At 35.2% G+C, this 20,868-nt stretch overlaps 3 protein-coding genes across 4 annotated transcripts; all 3 read right to left on the reverse strand.

The window, feature by feature from the left end:
• Positions 1-567: 567 nt before the first annotated feature.
• Positions 568-6,889, reverse strand: LOC135835669 (uncharacterized). The gene is made up of 6 exons (XM_065350041.1): positions 6,604-6,889; positions 5,218-5,919; positions 5,011-5,100; positions 2,234-2,371; positions 963-1,108; positions 568-885 (listed from the first exon to the last, which is right to left on the reverse strand). The coding sequence occupies exons 1-6, from the start codon at positions 6,621-6,623 to the stop codon at positions 716-718; spliced, it is 1,266 nt and encodes a 421-aa protein (XP_065206113.1). The 5' UTR covers positions 6,624-6,889; the 3' UTR covers positions 568-715.
• A 981-nt stretch (positions 6,890-7,870) lies between these two features.
• On the reverse strand, positions 7,871-10,267 carry LOC135833768 (uncharacterized). The gene is made up of 4 exons (XM_065347535.1): positions 10,100-10,267; positions 8,631-9,653; positions 8,344-8,415; positions 7,871-8,229 (listed from the first exon to the last, which is right to left on the reverse strand). The coding sequence occupies exons 1-4, from the start codon at positions 10,117-10,119 to the stop codon at positions 8,052-8,054; spliced, it is 1,293 nt and encodes a 430-aa protein (XP_065203607.1). The 5' UTR covers positions 10,120-10,267; the 3' UTR covers positions 7,871-8,051.
• Positions 10,268-13,793: 3,526 nt separating this feature from the next.
• LOC135835670 (uncharacterized) lies at positions 13,794-20,473 on the reverse strand. Of its 2 annotated transcripts, XR_010556933.1 has the most exons (6): positions 20,280-20,473; positions 18,626-19,270; positions 17,889-18,053; positions 16,509-16,812; positions 14,162-14,239; positions 13,794-14,082 (listed from the first exon to the last, which is right to left on the reverse strand). XR_010556933.1 is itself a non-coding variant. In XM_065350042.1 (5 exons), exons 1-4 carry the CDS (start codon positions 20,324-20,326, stop codon positions 16,521-16,523), a joined length of 1,149 nt encoding a protein of 382 aa, XP_065206114.1. In that variant the 5' UTR covers positions 20,327-20,472; the 3' UTR covers positions 13,794-14,082; positions 16,509-16,520. The 2 variants fall into 2 exon arrangements, 1 of the variants encoding a protein (XP_065206114.1); XM_065350042.1 differs by lacking the exon at positions 14,162-14,239 and having other exon boundaries at positions 20,280-20,472.
• Positions 20,474-20,868: the final 395 nt, after the last annotated feature.

The raw sequence follows: 20,868 nt of genomic DNA on the forward strand, positions 1-20,868 counted from the left end.
GCGTGGGAGAAGAGATGTGGAAACAATAATTTTCCAAGTTTTGAGATTTTTTACCCCGGAATTGAAAACAGTTACCTTACCTAAAATTGATTTTTCGGTCACCTACACTCAAACCGCATTCTGTGACACAATGGTCGTTGACTTTTTTTGCTTGCTCTTTTCAATGTGGGTATTCAATATTTACTCTCATTCGTGCAGGTCTGTATAGAGAGGGATTGTCCCTAGGCTCCAGATTTTTTTTTGAAGACTCGCCAATACTGAAGAGTCTGCTTTCGCACTAGAAAATCAACTCACATTTTTTCCTCCAAAGCCCGAATTTCCTTTGCACGGCCCTGCCTAGAGTAAATTATGCTTAAAGATTGTGAAAATTTCTGAGCCCATGGGGCGTCAAACAGTTAATCCGTCACTGAAACCACCAATACCTAATGCTTGAAAATGGTTTTCAAATGTTTTAAATTTTCTACAGCTCATCACAAATCTACAAAAATGAGCTTTAGCAATTTAGCATAGGTACATATATGTACTTAGGTAGAATTTCAGTTATACGAAAATTAGTAATGATGACAATAAAAATATGTATTACTTATGTACTTTATAGGTTCCTAGTCTAGCTTATACACAATACATAGCTATAGTAGGTATACTTAATTAGTAGGTAAAGCAAAGACAATTTAGTACCTATCGACGAATCGTTTTTGAAAAACAAGTTTTCATACTATTGGTTTATGATTCGTGCAATAGAGATGTCGCGATTAATTGACTGTGGTCGAATTTCTTGTAAAGATGGGTTTTGATTTGTGTAATAAAGATGTCGATTATATGGCGGTGGTCGTATTTCTTGTAAAGATGTCGATTGTGCGACGGTGGTTGGATTGATCTGAACAGCTGAAATCAAAATTGCCACGAAGTGAACTTCAATGGGTTTTCAAATGCCTGATAGCAATTCAGAGTCATACCCTTACCATAGAGCATGCGTGGTCCTAATTGCGCTGGAGTGGCTCCAGCAATGACATAGGCAGTCGATGGTCTTCTTCCACCTCCAGGATAACAAGTATACATAGAGTTTGAAATTGGTTCGTTTATATTCTGGTAGATCAGTTTTCGCGGTCTGAAAGTAATGTCTTATGCATTTTTTTCCTTATAAAGTAGATGAGATTAAATTCCCGTTTTAAAAATTTTTCCTAGCCAAATAAGTATTTCGCATTAATTATGCCAAAATATTGAAATATTTGAAGAGTGATATTCCAAAACTCGCTTTGTCCATTTTTGTCAAAGTGCGTTTTTCAGCGGTAACTGGAAGATGAAGTATTAACTCACATTCCTACATCATCAACCTATCAAAATGAGGTGTTAAACTAACCTAAATAGCCGATTCACTAAAAATTAAAAAAAAATAATCTTCCAAAACGCGCTTTGTCCATTTTTATTGAAATTTTTTTCAGCAGTATCTAGTGGATGAAGTGTATACTTACACTCCTACCTCATAAATCCACCCAAATAAAGTGTTAAACTCACCTAAAAAGCCAATTTACCCGTTTAAAGGGAAACTGTTTTTCCTCTTTCCTGAAAAGTTGTGAAAATGGACAAAGCGAGTTTTGGAATATCACTCTTCATTTCTTTCCTGAAATGGTGAAACATTTTTGAACGCAGTGGTGCGAATTTTCATATGGTGCCAATCTCAAAAAATCGAAAAAAATTTATTAGGTGCTTAGTTTTGGACTATAGTAGGTATTTTTTTTCGATTTTTTGAAATTACCTACCTACCTACCTAAAATGATCAAAAATTGTCACCACTGCGTTCAAAATGAATATTTCACCAGTTTCAGGAATGAGAATGACATGTTTCAATAATTTGGCATAATTACATATAATGCGAAATATTTGCCAATAAAAAAGTTTCAAAACACAAATGTATCCAAAAAATAAGCGATTTAAACATTTTTATTAGAATCTTGGGGCCATCTCAACCAAAAACTTTCACTGAATTAATTTGAACCCCTTCGCTTTATACCTAGTGACGTATAGGTAGTTGATTTTTTCCTCAAGTTGAATTCCTCCCCCTCGCCGATCAATTGAAAAATTTTGACAACAAGACCTCATTCGGAAGCAACAACTAAAATTAAAACATTTCTTGCTAAAGCGTTTGAAGTCTTTTTTTCCAAATAATTGAAATGAACTCAGGTCAGGAAAAAAATAAAAAATTACAATGGATGCGATTGACATAGGTACTTACTTTTTGAAATTACTAGTGTTAATTTCATGCGGTGTGCTGTTTTGTGGTATCATAGTTGACATAAACGGTATGGAATTAATAGAAGCAGTACTTGCCGCAACACTCGAATTATTCCCATTCTTTGCGAGTTCAACTTTCCTGAAAATAAAAAAATGAAATAAGTAGTATATTACTATACAAGAGTCGAACTGGAATCAATACGTAAAATTCCAGTTCGATTCTTGCATTGTAAGATCTTTTTCATAATTAATGCAATGAAACAACCCGATTTACGTAAATAATTAACAAAATACCTGGTTGCTTTTCTCTTACCCTAGGGTAGGAGAAAAGCAACCAGGGAAGGAAAAAGTACCGGTTGCTTTTTTTCCTTCTCTTGGGTGTTTTTTCCTCCAATCGTTGCGCGTTAAAACGTAAACAAGTTGGAAAAAATTTATTCAACTGTATTAGTATGTTTTTTTCAATGCTAGTCGGAACTTGTAATTCTAACGTTCCTCACCATTTATCGGGTGTGTTATACAGACGTTTCATTGCATGTATTATGAACAATTTTATGAGTACTTATTTTATTTTTTGAATTGCTCGGAGCCAAATTGAGCTGGAAATGTCGGTGATGGCTTAAATGATGGCTTGACATGTCTACTTCAACATCCCAAAGCCCCAAGACCCAACATTTTCATTTACTATCTTTTTTTTGCATTTTCCGAAAAAGTTCAAAAATTCAACAAAAAAAAGTGACCCAAATATCGACCCTCTAAAAAAACGTGTTGAAAATGAGTTAAAAAACACCAAAGTCAAAGTCTGAAGGCGTTAAAACAAATATTTATTACTTAATACCTGAATATAAAGTATTTGGAACGTTTTTACAAATTATGAAAATTGGTCACTTACCAAAAAAAAAGTTACCCTATTATCAAACCCCTCAAAAAACGTGTTAAAATTTAAAAATCAGTAAAAAAAACACCAAAATCAAAGTCTGAAGACGTTAAAACAGATATTTAATGCTTGACAAGTTGACATATCAACATAAAAGTACCTTAGAACATTTTACCAGAAACTTTGGCCCATTTCTTACGATTTTGGTTTATCTTTTGGCATGTCTGTAGCAAAAAACAAAATCTTGAAATTGTTAAAACAATGGGGGGTCGAATTTAGGGCACTTCATAAAAGTAACTTTAACCACATCACTGTTGAAACTATCCAAAAAGTAATTAGCACTAATTATTTGTTCAAGTATCAGCTTTAAATAAGTAAAAATAAACACAAAATTTATCTGCCAAAAACTATTTTCACAAGTTCACTTCCCATACAACAATGACCATGGTAATTTTGATGTGACTGTCGACCCATCCACATCCATCACTTTTGGATGCCACATGTCGATGTGAATTTCGACCCTACTAACTACTTATGTTGAGCTAATTGTCGATGCAATTGTCAACCAATGCTGATCGACATCTATGTCAACAATTGGCTCTACACAGGGTCGAAATTTACATTGACAAGTAGGATCCAAATGTGACGGATGTGGATGGATCGACATTGGCATCGAAATTTACATCGACCTTTTGCTACATAAAGTTACAAAATTTTAGTTTCAAAATTGAAAATTTTTTTCCAAAAATGATTTCTCTTAGGTAGCCATTGCTTGTGCTGAAAGCAGCATTGACGCGGAGGCCACCTCCGAGAAGTACAAACAGAAAGTCTGTACCTACAATCTAGAAGTTGATCATTAAAGTCTTTATTGAGAAAGGTGGAATACTTTATCTAAGAGTACTAAACTAATACATTTTCATGTCGACAATCATGTCAATGTTATTGTTGATGTGAAATTTGACATCAACAATTACATCCACAATATCAACATAATTTTCCAAATTTGAGAAATATTTGAAAATTTGGTTGATGTTAGTGTTGATGTACCTATTTGTTGACAATCAACTTTCACATCCACGTAACATCGACACTACAACTCCTAACTATAGGGAAAAGTGAATATTTTAATCGATGCTATTAAAAATTTGTTTTCCTCTTTAAACAATTAAGATAATATTTTCAAATGTTTAGGTATCAAACTTTTAAACACTAAAACAGAAATTTCAATTCTGAAAAATTGGCCAACATAGTTGTAGATGCAAATTTTGAGCATCAAAATCAACATCTACATGTCGAGATGGTATGTTGAGGTATCAGAAATAACGAAAAAATTTCAGAAATTTTCATTAACCCAACTTCTTTACGGACAGAAGATTCCTACTAAATAACTAATTGGTCACTTTTCCATCATTAGGTAGGTATGTTGAAAAAAAACGTAGTCGATGCAAATGTCAACGTCGACGTCGTCGATAATTGTTGTGCTGGACTACCTACTGGTTTGAACAAAATTTAAAATTTAATGTTGACTTTCTGATTTCTGTTTTTTGCTTGTCATTTCTCACCATTCGGCTTTACAGCGGTGATTTTGGTCTCATTCGCTTTTTCTGCGAAAAAGGAATAAGAAAAATGTCTTTCCAAAAATTTTGTGGCATTATCAGGTGAGTAAGGGGGGGGGTCGGATTTAAGGAGGGGCGATATTTGGTACCCTTACCCTTAGTTATGGTAGGAATAGAATTTTGATTTTGACTACAACATGATTTATTAGGTGGGACTTCTCAGAAAAAAATTAATGTGGCTGAATGAATTTTTATAAGTACATTTTAAAAGTTATACTTTATGGGTAGGTAGTAGGTATGTATTGTAGTGTAATATAGTGCAAAAAAGAAATTTGAACTTCTCAGGACCTCTTTATGATCTCGCCACCATTATGATTGGAATTCTGTATTGACTCAGTTGCTAAATCTTTTTCCATAATATCTGTGAAGTCCTTGTACCTGAAGAAAAACAATGTGTAACTTATATTTTCACTGTGTAGGTAGGTAGGTAGGTAGGTAGGTACCTACTATTTCATAATGAAATCAATTTTAGTGAATAGGTCTTTTAATACTTACATTTCATTCAATTCGACAAATTGTGATGACGTAGCACCTTGCGTAGCACTGATTTGCGACGGATTTTCACGATTGTGTGTGTTTTCAACAGCGGATTCGTTATTAGAAGCAACATGATTGGACAGATTAGAATTCGGTTCATTTCGGTGACTGGTATTTTCTTCGGTGATGTGAGCCTTTTCTGCTACTGCGTAACCCATTCCGAATGAAAAATTTGAAGACGCTACAACGTTTGACGATGAAATTCCATTGTTGGAAAATGAAACTGATTTGTTATGATTGTCATCATGATTTGCGAGGCGTTGTTGCGACGATGATGCGATCGGAAGTACTGCACGGTTATCGTTTTCTCCCACTGTGTTGTTACTCATTGATGCGGTTCTGTTTTCACCAAAATTGGATACTAATTTTTCTCGTCCTTTGTTTAACCACAACCCGTCGTTCTCGTCAACGCTGCCATTTTTTTTCGATACAGAGTCTTCTTTCGTCATTTCATCGTGCAGAATTTTAATCGCCACGCATAAAACATTTTTTTCTTTTTTGGCTGCCAAATCTTTTTCTTTGAATCCAGCTATAGTGGTTTCGAGCTCCATTATTTTATTGTTGGCATTTTCTAAAGTTGATTTTAAAGCATCGCGTTCCATTTTCATCTCTCTCCATTTTGAATAACATGAACGTAGTCGATGCAATACATTACTGTAACTGAAATGATATAAACTTGTTGTTATAGGCTATCAATTTGAAGTTAAAACAAAAATCAACTAGGTAGGTGCGCCTATTTCGTTTCCAATAAAAATAGGGAAGAATTTTTTGGATAGCTCAAAAACAAAATGCTTCCCCCTCTAAAAGGGCAAAATCAGCTGTTGACTGAAGTTGAGTCGAAAATGGTCAAAAGTACAAGAGTCGATCACTGCTTAATTCTGATGTAAAAACATTTCATATAGATTGTCGACCTCCCACTCCTCTTCTGGAGATATGCCCTCTCTCAATACTGAAACTTGAATCATTCAATTTAGCAAGGGGAAGGGGATCGAAATTTCTTTGCAAATTTTGAAAATACACGATTTTTGGAGACTTCATTTTTGTGACCATATTTCTGTCAATTTCAGATTTCTATAAATTTTCATAGTAACTCAAGGAAAAAAATGCAAAACATCGTGTTTTCTTAAGTTACTCGTCGTATTTTACGTCCACAATAATACAGAAGTAGCTACTCCTACTCGTAAAAGTCAAAAATCAAAATGTACTAGTTAAAAAAACTTAGCACAGTCACAGTTTTAGAGGAAAATTAAAAAATCTGACGAATTGGAAAAAGTAAAGCAAGAAGTACTTATGCTAGATGGTAAATTAATACATAGTAAAAAACTATAGCGTAATTCCACTCACCTCAGATCTTCAAGTTCCATCTTAAGCCAATAAATTTAAGATTTAATAAAATAATAATATACGAGGTATTCCAACTTTGCTGGTGAATGTCGCGATATATGTACTTGGTGCAGATAAGAGATAATTGGAATATTTTAAAAACAAAATGAAATGCTGAAAGAATTTAGTTTTAGGAAACAAAGAAAACGTTTTCACAGGTTGTGCATGTGAACAAGGGAACATCGAGATGAGAAATTCCCTGCCCCGATGGAAGTAGTCACGACAGACTTTCACGAGGATAATGTCGTGTTTCTCAGGCTCGTGTAGGACAAGAGTCAAACGCAAAATGAGTAACCCCACCTATGTATTCACGGGAGGGAGATAAGTGTACCTAATGTTTGATTTTTAAAGTTTGCATTAAAAATTCAAATTTCAAAAATTCAAAATGATTTAAAAAAATGAAACTACCTACCATCTTGTAGAAAAATTAATTTCAAACAAAAAAGGTTATTACCACTTCCTGCCTATCTTCAATTGTGCGTGCACTATATTTCACTAATTTAAAAAATGTCACGCAAAAAGTACATTTTTTTGCCTTTTTTTTTCGTCTGTGGCTTGCATATCATAATTTAATTTCAAAAATACCACAAAAATGAGGTAACCATGGAGAAGGAAATTTAAATTTTCTTCTAAAAAAAACAAGACAGTATTCTGAAAAATTTTGCTAGGTATCTTCAAAACTGAACGAGATACATCGATTTGAGTTTTAAAAGACAGAAGCTAAAAAAAAAATTCATTTTCATTTATTTTTTTATTTTTTATATCGACGTATTGTACCTATCAGTATTTCATTCAGTTTTGATTTCAAAGATGTGTAATTAATGCAGAATATTTGCCAAGAAAAAATTTTCAAAACACAAATTTATCCAAGAATAAGCGATTTGCGAATTTTTAACAGCTGAGTAGAACGCTAGAAGTGCTATTGGATTTTGACGGGGCAATAGCATAGATCGACGCAGAATCTCAAATACGATTTTTTGGTAAATGCCCTCTCTTCGAGGGCCTAAAGCTCTCCTTCAGAGGCACCTCCACAGCTAAAAAAATTGATGGATAACTTTCAACCCAAAATGAAGGTTTCTGCCGAATTGGGTCAAAATCCGCACCCTTGTATCTAAAATCAAACAACTACATCCTGGAAACTAGACCTAAAAACCTAAAACATACTCTCACAATCAGGTAGGCTAACGTAAGTGCAAACGAAACTCAAAGTGTTCTAAACGTTCCTTTATTAGTAAATAAAAATTAGATAAGAAAATGGTCAATGACGATAAAAATAAAGTTATCTATTTATTAATCTGAGTGGGTTTTTGACGAGCTACAGTATTCATGTTCATTTCAACGATAATCAAGTAAATTAATCATCACGTTTGTCGGTGAAAAAGCTGTTTAATAGTTTGTTTGAAAAAGGATCACTTTTCTTGATGAAATGTTGATTTTGCGTAGCAGTGATCGGATCGGCCAGGGTCACAGAAATAGCTGGGAAATGAATTTCGGCGAATTTTCAAAATCGGAGAATCGAACTCTTCACTGGACTGGATAACCTCCGTACTATCGAGCTTCTGCGTTTTTCTGGGTATTGCAAGTTCACTGCGATAGGTATTTCAATTGAATTAAAAAATTGCAGTGAATAATAAATATAGGTATGTATAAAAACGCCGAGAGAAGAAGGAGTTTTTGTGTTTCATCAAACAACTTAGCTACCTGGCTTGATCACCGTTGAAATTGGAATCCTGTTCAAATAAACCGTTTTCAACATCCGCAAGCTTTTTGTTACTGTAATCAAAAAAGTAAACTCAATTGATTATGTATTTGTTACAGCTGAATTGAAAAGTTAAAAGCTTATGTACGTATGTATACGTAAGTATATCTAAGTAAGTATTCAATGTTTCATGAAAGTCATCTGATGATTCACAAATTATAAATGGATATCTATACATTATTGGTAGGTACCTAACCAGTAAAGACAGGTAAGGTAAGTAGGTACTCACAAAGTTTGAAAGCTATCAAACGCTATTGGTGTATTAATGATTTGTGACTGATCTCCAGCAGGATTCCCTGCGGTTCCAGTCATCAATTCTTTATTGGAACCAACAACATTATCACTTTCATTATCACTGGATGAAAAAGAATTGGATTTATTTCGTATACTGCCAATGAAGATTTCTTCAGAGGTGAGGGCTGCTTTGGTTATGGAATGACCACTTTGAATTGTAAAATTCGGAGACCTTTCTACAGCAGACGATGCACTTTCAGTATTGGAAAATGAATAAGATTCCTTATGATCGTTACTTTGCGACGATGATGCGATTAAATTCATTATACCATCGATATCACCGCTTTTTTCTGGCGTACTTTTGCTCATTGACGGCGACGTACTTTCATTTTGCAGATTTTTTGCTATTGGAAACGATTTCGACGAGTAAGATGAGGAAATATTTGAACGTTCGGTATCGTTTACGTCTTCATTTTCGGAAGATTGTGTTAGTATAGGTTGTGATAATGATGATTTTGGACTTTCCTCGTCAAAATGCGTAGACGAAAATTCATCATAACCAATACCACTAACCTCCATAGTATTTGAATCGATGACGAATGTATTCGGTTGCTTATTTTTGTCATCTTGAATCAAAACACCTACATCGTTACTATCCTGCGTCAATTTTTCACAACCTGGACTAGCATCTGTAGCGGAATTTGTTTTTTCAAAATTGCAGGTCAAATTATCGATGGCTTCGCTTAACCGTGACACGTCCTGTTCGACTTCGTTGATTTTATTTGATAAGGGGCCTTCTGCTGTTAATTCTTCATGCAGCGTGTTGATGATTTGTGAAAAATTTTGGTTTTCTTTTACAATCTCCAAATACTTTGCTTTGTACATAATTACGGTGGCTTCAAGGTCTACTATCTTGTAGTTTGCTCTTTTTAAAGATGATTTTAAATCGTCGCGTTCTTTTTTCAGTTTTTTCACTTTTGAAGAAAATGTTTGCATATGATCTAATAGATTTTTATAGCTGAAAAATAGGTAATTCATTCGTACGATTAGGTAGGTGCGTATCTATAACAAAGTATCAAGTATATGTAAACTGTAGGTAGGTACTTAGGATGTTGGATGCAGATAAAAGTAGGTATACTTAAAAAAAAGAACATGTTCTAAAAAATCATCGTAGTCAAATTTCAGCTACAAGGTTACCCTTGATTAATTTTCCGATTTTAATCAAATTGAACATTTTAAAAATCATTACATTTTTATAAACGAAAAATGGTCTGCCGTTTACATATGCATAGCGATGTCAGCATAGACTATCAATTCAAATTCCTGTTGCTAACGTCGACTCGAGCCCTTATTAAATGACATAGGTAATTTGAAATAATTCAACACTGTGTCTGTTATGCACAACTAACAATCCAAAAATTTGGCATCTAGGTAATTAAAAAAATATATATACATCTAGCTCACCTGGTATCTTTCAACTCCATCGAATAGAATCCAGCAAAAAATTTTCTAAAAAATAATTCTAATAGGTAAGTACTTAAGTAGATATTTAGGGCAATAAAGATGCACGATAACAATCGATAATTTCACTGGCACAAGACTTGTAACAGCCCATCTCCGTAGGTATATACCCACTCGTGGTTTTTTCTGTGTTGAAATAGTCGAAATCATAGTTAATTTTGCACAATCAAGTGACGTGACCTTGGAGATGCTGGTTGCGACATCTAGAATCAACTCTAAGAGTACCTAAGCGAATTGTATGGGTTCATATGTTATTGTGGGGTGAGGTTCATTCAAGTTTTTGACCGCATCGTACTGCCTATTTTCTATTTTAAGGAGCATACCATACCATTTAATTTTTTCAAATCTATGGGTGTAAGAGACAAAAGTGATCATTTTTTTAAATTTTTAGTCGTGGAAGGCTTGGTAAACTGTTAACTACTCGTATTACTTGGTGCGCTAATTTTCCGCTTTCTAGCAACCTCAAAATCAAGTAGGTAGTGGCTTATTCTCGATCTGTGCTGATTTCCAGGCAACATCTTGAGCGTGTTTATATGAACAGAATAGATATGAGGAAGAAAATTCAAAAAAAAAAATTTTCTGTTTCTAGAAAACCTTTTTAAATTTGTAAAAATGGCTGTATCTTGCTTCAAATCAACACATAGATCCAAAGGCTATAGGTGGATAAGTATGGTGAATTTGCCCCCGAGAGCTTCAGGGTTGATATTTGCATGGAAGGTTGGTACCCTTGAGCACCTTCCGTCACGAAAGTTTCAGACCCCCAGGACCCCCCGTTTTTGAGAAACCCCCCCTTTTCTAAAATTACAATAAAAATTTTTTTCTCAGCCCCATGTGAACCGATTTTTTTAATTTTTTGGTATGTTGTAAACATCCATAAGAGGCATCCCCACAAAAAATTTCAACCCCCTCCCCCCATATTTTCTTCTCAAAATGGCGTTTTTTAGTTTTGTTTGCCCGTTTTAGCAATGATCATGATTCGGCACAAAAATGCGAATAGCATTTTTAAATGTATTTCTGACTCCTACAAAACATATCTTTTTTTCAAAAAAAAATTTTTGGTGGGCCGTGGTCAAAAATTGAAAAAACCAACAGAGGGGGTTAAAAATGGATTCTGCTGTAAATCATTGTTTTTGGTAAACAAGGTGTCGTTTCCATATGAATCGAACCCCCCGAACACGAATATGACGCCCAATCTTATGCTACCCTCATCCACACCCCTCCAGCGCCTCTGCCCCCTTCTCAATTTTTACTATATCAAAAGTTCAGCTATTTTCGTAATATTGGTGTCGTTTCCAAATGAATCGAACCCCCCGAACACAAATATGACGTCCAATTTTACGCTACCCTCATCCACACCCCTCCAGCGCCTCTGCCCCCTTCTCAATTTTTACTATACGAGTATTAAAAGTTGAGCTATTTTCGTAATGTTGGTATTGTTTCCATATGGATCGAACCCCCCGAACACGAATATGACGTCCAATTTTACGCTACCCTCATCCACACCCCTCCAGTGCCTTAGCCCCCTCCTCAATTCCTACTATATTAAATACTGAGCTATTTTCATAATGTTGGTATCGTTTCCATATGAATCGAACCCTCCGAACACGAATATGAATTCCAATTTTTTGCTACCCTCATCCACACCCCTCCCCAGTGCGTCTGCCCCTTCTCAATTTTTACTATACGAGTATTAAAAGTTGAGCTATTTTCGTAATGTTGGTATTGTTTCCATATGGATCGAACCCTCCGAACACGAATATGACGTCCAATTTTATGCTACTCTCATCCACACCCCTCGAGTGCCTCTGCCCCAACTCAATTTTCACTATATATTGAAAGTTCAGATATTTTCAAAATGTTGGTGTCGTTTCCATATGAATCTAACACCCCGAATACGAATATGAAGTCCAATTTTATGCTAACCTCAACCACAACCCTATACAGTGCCTCCGCCCCCACCTAAACCATACATGTTTTCACCAACTCTGATCAATCTTCTACAAATAATTACTCGGGTTGTTATTACTTTTAAAAGTATGTTTCGCGAAGGTTGAAAACTCGTAAAACAATGACCATCGCAAGGTTCTAACTTTAACATTCAAGTTTCGAGGTTTCCATTCGTGCCAAAATGACACCCAGCATTATGAAAATAGGTTTAGCATTTCAAATAATAAAAATTGTCGAGCTGGCTGTAGCCTGAAAGGCGATGGATGAGAGTAGAGCTGAATTGGACTTCATATTCGTGTTCGGGGTGTTCGACTCATATAGAACCGACACCAACAATATGAAAATATCTGAACTTTCAATATAGTGAAAATTGAGTTGGGGGCAGACGCACTGGGGAGGGGTGTGGATGAGGGTAGCAAAAATTTGGAATTCATATTCGTGTTCGGAGGGTTCGATTCATATGGAAACGATACCAACATTATGAAAATAACTCAATATTTAATATAGTAGGAATTGAGGTGGGGGCTAAGGCACTGGAGGGGTGTGGATGAGGGTAGCGTAAAATTGGACGTCATATTTGTGTTCGGGGGGTTCGATTCATTTGGAAACGACACCAATATTACGAAAATAGCTGAACTTTTGATATAGTAAAAATTGAGAAGGGGGCAGAGGCGCTGGAGGGGTGTGGATGAGGGTAGCATAAGATTGGGCGTCATATTCGTGTTCGGGGGGTTCGATTCATATGGAAACGACACCTTGTTTACCAAAAACAATGATTTACAGCAGAATCCATTTTTAACCCCCTCTGTTGGTTTTTTCAATTTTTGACCACGGCCCACCAAAAATTTTTTTTTGAAAAAAAGATATGTTTTGTAGGAGTCAGAAATACATTTAAAAATGCTATTCGCATTTTTGTGCCGAATCATGATCATTGCTAAAACGGGCAAACAAAACTAAAAAACGCCATTTTGAGGGGAAAATATGGGGGGAGGGGGTTGAAATTTTTTGTGGGGATGCCTCTTATGGATGTTTACAACATACCAAAAAATTAAAAAAATCGGTTCACATGGGGCTGAGAAAAAAATTTTTATTGTAATTTTAGAAAAGGGGGGGTTTCTCAAAAACGGGGGGTCCTGGGGGTCTGAAACTTTCGTGACGGAAGGTGCTCAAGGGTACCAACCTTCCATGCAAATATCAACCCTGAAGCTCTCGGGGGCAAATTCACCATACTTATCCACCTATAGCCTTTCTTTCGGTTTCTCAAGAGTTTCAAAATTTCTCCAGACGTAACCGGCGTAGGTGTAGAAATGAATTTTGAATTTGATTCGGGGGATTGCAGTCTACTCACCATTTTTGCGCGTACCTGTTTACGTATTTAGTGACTTTTTGAAAATTAAGCAATCAATTTACTATATTATAAGATTCCCACGAAAGAATTTCTACTTTTATCTAAACGTACGATACCTACACATGTGTTGTGTGCATGAGCAAAGCCAGATGTTCGACCTGAATGTATTTATGCATAGCATACGAATGTTTATGATCTAGATTATTGCTAAGCGCCTTTGCCCAAAAACCTTAAACGTCCTAAGGGCTCCCAGAGTCCCAGTGGTACTCATCGTGAATGAAGACTGAATACTTACTCAAATACATGATGACCATAAAGAAATTTGGTAATCAAAGTGGGTATTAATAATGTACTTGTATTTATGATATTTACATTCATACTTACAATAGATACCTACTAGTAAACAAACCGAGTGATTCTTGTGAAAAAGACGTCTACAGTTTAAATATTTGAAAACATGGCAATTTAATGCCGATGAATGGCTCCATTTTTACTTAAGCGGAGCTCGTATAGGTCAAACCAAGAAAAATACGTAGTCAGGTCACGAATTTGGATGTGTTTTCAGTACTTGGTAGACTAACACTTCATATGTATTTCGATGAGGTTTTCCGTTTTGCTCCTTACACGTTTTCTGTAACAGTTTTGGAGGGTTAAGGAGTGTGAATGAGAATTACGCGTCGATTCGAACAATACTTTGCCTTTTTGCCTACCTATATAATGTATAGTGCACTCAAAAGGGCAACCACCTAATGCCTACTTGGTCTTTGGAATCATGAAACATTCCTAATCTGGAAATTAAAAGGACAAGAGTTTATGATCTTCCAAAATTCAAGTTGTTTTTTTTTGGGTCAAATTCTGAGACATACTTGAAAAAAACGTTAAAATCACGTTTTCACGATTTCAACGAAATAAAAATCTCAGAATTTGACCCAAAAAAGCTCAATTTTGAAAGTTACATGTAAAATCAAATGAACAATTATCAAGCACTTGCTAGTGTGTTTCAAATGTAAATGCTTCAATTTATTTGAAAAAACATGCATAAACGCCTTGTTTAGGGGTTCCCAAAGTGGGGGGCTCTAAAAGAAGGATTCAAAATTACGAATTTAGGGGGAGCTTAATTGAACTTTTCCATCTAGATAATCGAATATATACCTCAAAACATTACGTTTGGCGCAAATCGCAGGTTTCTAGCTTTCCAGGGATTCCCAAAATATCGAAATTACGAAAAATTGGAAAATTGGATTTTTGAGTACCAGCGCAAAATTTTATTGAGCTCAAAATTCGGTAGGATGGAGGCCTTTCAGATACTAATAAACTGTAAAAATCTTTTTAGCGAGGTTCGAAGGGGTAAGTTCAAAATGGTGGTTTCAAAATTTTCCAAAAATTAAAACCCCCCAAATTTCTGCCCCTGAGGGTCGAAAATGGGTAAATCACCTCGTATAACGTTTATATCGGGTTCAAACAGATATCTTACGCTAAAAAAGTTTTTGAAAATAATACTCAGTGGCTCCAAAAATTATTTTTTTATTCACAACTTTGGGAACCCCTGGAGCCCAAAAAATGGCCATTTTGGGTTAATTAACCACGGATTCGTATTTGGGACATTTATTACAACATTTTATGAGTGGTCGGGTCGATAACTAGCCGGGGCCAAAAAGTGGCCTTATCGGGGCTCCTCCTTTGGAAAAAAATCAACATTTAAAAATTATTTAATTGCTTATAGGTACCTAAACTCCATCAATTTTAAAGATGAACTATTTTAATGATAGAACCTCTTTTCTTCGTCTCAAGAAGTTGGACCTTGAATTGTGGTCAGAAATATGAAATTTTGAAAATACAGGTACCTGCCCCTTTAATTTCCAAAACAGGTACTTCTCAAGGAAATCGAGTAAGGTAGAGTGGGGTAATTGCAAAATTGTGACCTCATGCAAACAAATATCAATTTTCTGGTTGTGCCAACTAGGGGGTGTTGAAGCAACAACCTTTACCGACATATTCACTTGGTCACAACTCGTGGGGTTCAACTTGTCGCTCCGTAGCAAACACTTTTATCAAAGCATGTTGAAATCACTCATAAGTAAAGTGAGGTGTTTTTTAAAAAAATGCATGTGAAATAGAAAAAACTGTCGATTTATCTGGAATTTTCACGATTTAGGGTCATGAAGGAATAAAGTTCAAGGTAAGATATCGCAATTTGAAATTTTTTTAATATTTTGGCCGTAAATTGCGTTTTTGCAACTACCCCAGAAAAAATCGACTCGGGGTAATTGCAAAAACGATTTTTTTTTTCATTTTTGCACTCACCATAAATATTTTTTTGCCCTGAATAACTTGAAAATGGTTCGAAATTACAAAAAAAATAAACTTCCACGTTAGAGAAGTGACTAAAAATTTTACTGAATTTTAAAATTATTGCTCCTTTTTAACGTTTTACTAATATATTTGACGAAAAATGTATTTCTATGACGAGTTTTTTACATAAAAAACATCAGAAATGATCAATAGTTGATTTTTTGTTCATTTTAGCGAGTTTTAAAAAAAATAATTTTTCAACATTTTTTCACTCCCCTAAAAACTTTTTGGGAAGTGGAAAAGTTATCGAATTTTTCACCGAACCAAGACCACGAATACATCAAAAGTTAGCAAATGACACGCAGAATACAGTGAGTGTGTTGAAAATGCAAAAAAATAAAAAATGAAAAAAATATCGCCCATTTTTGCACTTACCCTAACATGGGGTAAATGCAAAAACCGATTTTCAAATTTTCAAATTGCAATTTTCTCCACGATTTGTGAACCAAACTGTACCAAAATTTTACCATTGATAGAGAACCCCCCTGAAGTATAAGTGGTACAAATTTCAGCTTCATCCGCGCAATAGTTTTCTCACAGCGCCCTCTCAAAGTGTCACTAATCAAAAAGTGCTTTGCAATTACCCCACTCTACCTTACCTACCTAGGTAATATGCCCGCATCGTAGCCCGTAGGTAAAGTATCGTTTGAATCGACTCACTCTGAATCTGAACTCACCTGTCAGTAAGTACATATTTCTGATTACCTGACGATGAAATTAAGTTGTATGGGATGAAGAGATTTCGCATGTTTTATCGGTCATCTCAGTTGCGGCTTTCTCAATCATATTTTTTTCATTTGCAGGATTTAGTTTCCGACGAATTCTTATTTTACGTCTTTTATGACGCTTCGACATATGGATGTCCATCATTTTCGACGAATATGCAACGTATTCGCAATATTTACATGTTATTGAAGTTCTCACAAGTGCGGAGTGTCCTTCATTTCGATGAATTGTCCAATCAGAAGAGTTCGAGAAAATTTCATCGCAGAAATTACAAGGCCATAAACTGAAAAAAAAACAATAATATAAGTAGGTATTCAAAATAAATTACTAATTAGGAATACGGTGGGTAGGTAGGGTACAGGGAGTAAGTAGGTGAGTGCCTATAGTAAATGGAGTAGAGTTGAAGATGGCGTTTCGATAAGTTCAAAGAATAGGTACATCACAATCCGAAAGAAACTCCATTAGGTAGGTACTCTAATTTCGGACACTTTTTTTTTTTACAAAAAAAGGGGAAATTATGAGATTTAGTAAGGTACACCGGGGGAAGTTGGAATTCGGGGTAAGTTAGAAAACTTGCTCTAGCGCCTAGAGGTTTATATCTGGCGAAGTGCCAATAAAGGTGACTTGAGGGTACTACCCCTACTTCATCACGGCATAAAAATTTTCGCGATTCAGTTTCATTTTAGATGTCTTTGGTTCAATTGTATTTTGTTGTTATTTTGAACTTGTTTTGAATTTGTTCTAAAATACAGACTTTCTATTTCTTAGTTTTTTGCATATAGCGGACGAACCGTGCGTCCTAGTGAAAATCTGATGGGAGTAATCTCAAAGAGAATTAAATTCTCTACAATTTTGTATCTGTGCAATTTTTCTAGGACGGTCCGTTTGTGATCTACGCCTCTGCAAAGTTTAGCCTGTTCTGACTTCCCCCAATTGGGGGAAGTCAGAACAGTTTATATTTTATTCCACTGAGCGAAAGCTACTGTGTCAATCGCGCTCAAATTTTCACCATAGGTTAAGAACCCTTATGGGAACCTACATAATAAATTTGATCAATATTGGTTCATTGGTTCATTAGAAGGGGAGTAACAGCTGGTCAAAGTTGAAATTGCGAAAAATCATTCTGACTTGCCCCGGTGCACCTTACAATTATTTTTACTGAAAACACTCTTCAGCAGATCAGAGCTCCAGTACCTACCTACGAATGTTTAAAACGAGAAAAAAGAAGAATTTTGAATGAAATGTTCGAATTACAGTAACTAAAGGTCTCTCAGTATTACCTTATAGGTATGGAAATAATTGAACTATCATTCGTCAGGATGAATAAATTTACAATGGATGAGAATGAGATTGACATACCTTCCAAATTCACCGATGATGGTTTTATCCAGCGTGCTCTTTTGTGGCTTCAACGATGACATAGACGATGATCTTCTACGTCTTGCAGAACCAAAATCCGTGGAATTAGAAGTGGTACTCTTCGTATCGCCCAAATCCTTTTTATTCTTTACAAATTTTCTTTTCCTAGGAATAAGAAGATTGATAATTTTGTAAGTAGGCTAGTAAGTACAAAACTTTTACGTCAACTGTAAAAAAGATTTTGGTTTTCTTTTCTTAGGATTTCTCACACAAAAAAATCAAAACACAACAGGGATTTCGATGTATACCTACCACGAATATAGTTAATTTTACATTCTTTTGAAATCTTTAAATGGGTTTGCTTTGATAAAACTTATCAGGTGTTGAGTAAGTAGGTATTATTAGGTCTGGTAATTATTAATAGCTGATTTGGTCATGGGTTGTAATCACAATCAGGTTACAGAAATACTTGATTTAGTTTTTGTTATGGTTATGAAATTTGACGGCAATTTGGTCATGGTTATTATAGTTTTTAGCCAAATTTTTGTTTTAAAATGATGACTATAGCAGTATGCCCGACTTTAGGAAAAATAGAGAGGGGGGTTGCAAAAATGTTGATATTTCACGACGTTTTGAGCTCAAACTATACGTATAGATGATTCCCGATGAGTTAGATTTTACATTGCAGCATATAAAGTAGGTACAGAAAAATGAAAAAATATAAACGCATTACTTACTTTTTACATTTAGAAGTTCTACGCATTGTAGCACTTGGAGATATCTTATGTTTATCATCACCATGAATCATGAAATCTGTCACAAGTATTACGAGCTCGTCGCATTTTTCCAATGTATGGTGACTCACTGATGCAGTTTTTCTGGGCGGATTTTCTAATAATGGCGATTTTGGTACATCCTCCTCAGACTTGTCTGTCGACAAAAATTCATCATTGCCACTAATAACTTCGATTTCGGGTTGTATATTACTTTCAGGATTTCCGATCGAAACGCCTTGATCAATATCAACGTTAGTCTCTTTATCACAGCGTTCAATGATTGAATTATTTGCATCAACCGAAAAACTTTTTTCATCCAAATCTGATTTCAATTTTTCGACAGCTTTGTTTAACCAAGCAGACGACGGTCCGTCCTTGTCAATGTCAACTTCTTTCGCTAGTTTTTCATGTAGAGTGCTAATCGCCCGGAGTAAAACATTTCTTTCTTTTTCATTCGTTAAGTTGTTTTCTTCGTATCGTGCTAGGGTGGTTTCTAGCTCTGTAATTCTATGGATGGCTTCTTCTAAAGATGTTTTTAAAGCATCGCGTTCCATTTTCAACTCTTTCCATTTTGAATAACACGAACGTATTTGACCGAGTGCATTACTGAAATTGAAAAAAGAATGAATTTAGCAATATACCTTCATACTCATACAATACTTATGCTATAGTCATATACGTAAAAAGGAGAGTTTCGTTTCTAATAAAACTAGGATTTATAATCCAAAACGAAAATTTGTTGATCCAATGACTGGTATACGTATAATAGTAGATAGGTACATTACCTACATGCAATAGTTCTAAATTTTGTAATAGGTACCTACATCTGTTGCTGAACTAGCGTACTGAAGGAGCAATACATTTGAAAACTTTTATTGTTTTTCGTTTTATTAGGTACTGTTCTGATAGGTTTTTGAAAACTCGAATTTTCCATAGGAAAAAAATCAAAATCTCAAGATAATGTGCAGTGATTGGGCGATCCAACTCATGAGTATCTTTTCTTCTGATCACATTTCAACCAGCACCAGTGTACTTTTAAAGCCTCTTTTGATAATAGAGAAAAAATTTGCAAGTATTTTTCTATGTACCTACATTTAACATTTTGTCAAAAAATTTAGAGCCCTCAAAAATACTGTTTTCCCTGCTAATATACATAGTATCAAATTTTGTGTTTATATGCAATTCTAAATTGAACGGGAAATTCTCCAAAATTCGCAGATTTTCAGTTTTGTAAATGACGTTTTAAACTCCTTCAATTCACAAAGTAGGCAACCACATTACATTTTTCGCGAGAGGGAATTTTTTTCCTTAACGGCGTAAAGTCGCCCCCTCCACCCTCTCATCTAAGGACTCAGAAACGGTCATAATGCCCTACAGTAGGCCCATTACGTAAGGTATGTTTCAGGTGAGGTAATTAGTAATTACTCTTGGTACCTATACCTATGCACCGACTGCTAAATTCATCTTCGCTTAGGGGTATTTGTAAAAACATCGCAGATGAATACACAGAAATAGGACTAAGTACCCAAAAATGTAATAAACCGAAGAGAAAAAGTCAAACTGTGCTGTAAATGTAATTCCGCGAGTAAGAATTTGCGTGTATAGTTTCACTTACCTAGGATCACCAGATGCCATTAAATCTGGTCCAATGTCAAATTCCATGATGCAGTAAAGTATTTAACACAATTTTCAATTCGATATAACTCGTGAATTGATGCAGCCGCATACTTTTTTATTCGTTATGATGTTGACAACAGTGTGTGATTCATTCAGTAAAAATAATGACCTGACACTTGCATTCATGCGCGCGCAAGAATCTAAATCAACCGTATGCCTTCTCTTCTACCAGTTCGTCGAACAATCGCGAACCTCTCACCCTCTCACAAAATCTCACGCATGCTCAGAAGAGGCCTACCCCTATTCTTTTGCATTGGTTTCTTACTCTTACAATAGGCTAATAATTAAAGCGTCCTTTATAGTGGCCTTGTGGCAGTAAGCTGACAATAGACGATTTCTACAACAACAAAAAGTCAAATGCATAGATTTAAATGGAGGTATTTATACCTACCTACTTACTTACTTACTGATACTGTCCGCGAAATTTCTTCATACCCAGACCAAAATTGAATTTGAAAAAATTCCATGTTTTTTTCTGTAGAAATAGTCCATTGCCAGCTTACTGACATTATAAAGGAAGCTTATTA

The sequence above is a fragment of the Planococcus citri genome, chromosome 2 (assembly GCF_950023065.1).
Source record: "Planococcus citri chromosome 2, ihPlaCitr1.1, whole genome shotgun sequence".
Classification (NCBI taxonomy): domain Eukaryota; kingdom Metazoa; phylum Arthropoda; class Insecta; order Hemiptera; family Pseudococcidae; genus Planococcus; species Planococcus citri.

Bases quoted from the DNA above. Each gene is read 5' to 3' on its own strand.
- LOC135835669 (XM_065350041.1), bottom strand. From the start codon at position 6,623: ATGGAACTTGAAGATCTGAG. The intron at 5,920-6,603 runs GTGAGTGGAATT...ATATCATTTCAG, and splicing joins ATGGAACTTGAAGATCTGAG to TTACAGTAATGTATTGCATC. The intron at 2,372-5,010 runs GTCCTGAGAAGT...TTTTATTTTCAG, and splicing joins GGTGGCGAGATCATAAAGAG to GAAAGTTGAACTCGCAAAGA.
- LOC135833768 (XM_065347535.1), bottom strand. From the start codon at position 10,119: ATGGAGTTGAAAGATACCAG. The intron at 9,654-10,099 runs GTGAGCTAGATG...CCTATTTTTCAG, and splicing joins ATGGAGTTGAAAGATACCAG to CTATAAAAATCTATTAGATC. The intron at 8,230-8,343 runs GTAGCTAAGTTG...TACCTATCGCAG, and splicing joins TTCAACGGTGATCAAGCCAG to TGAACTTGCAATACCCAGAA.
- LOC135835670 (XM_065350042.1), bottom strand. From the start codon at position 20,326: ATGGAATTTGACATTGGACCAGATTTAATGGCATCTGGTGATCCTAG. The intron at 19,271-20,279 runs GTAAGTGAAACT...TTTCAATTTCAG, and splicing joins ATGGCATCTGGTGATCCTAG to TAATGCACTCGGTCAAATAC. The intron at 16,813-17,888 runs GTATGTCAATCT...TTTTTTTTTCAG, and splicing joins ATCATCGGTGAATTTGGAAG to TTTATGGCCTTGTAATTTCT.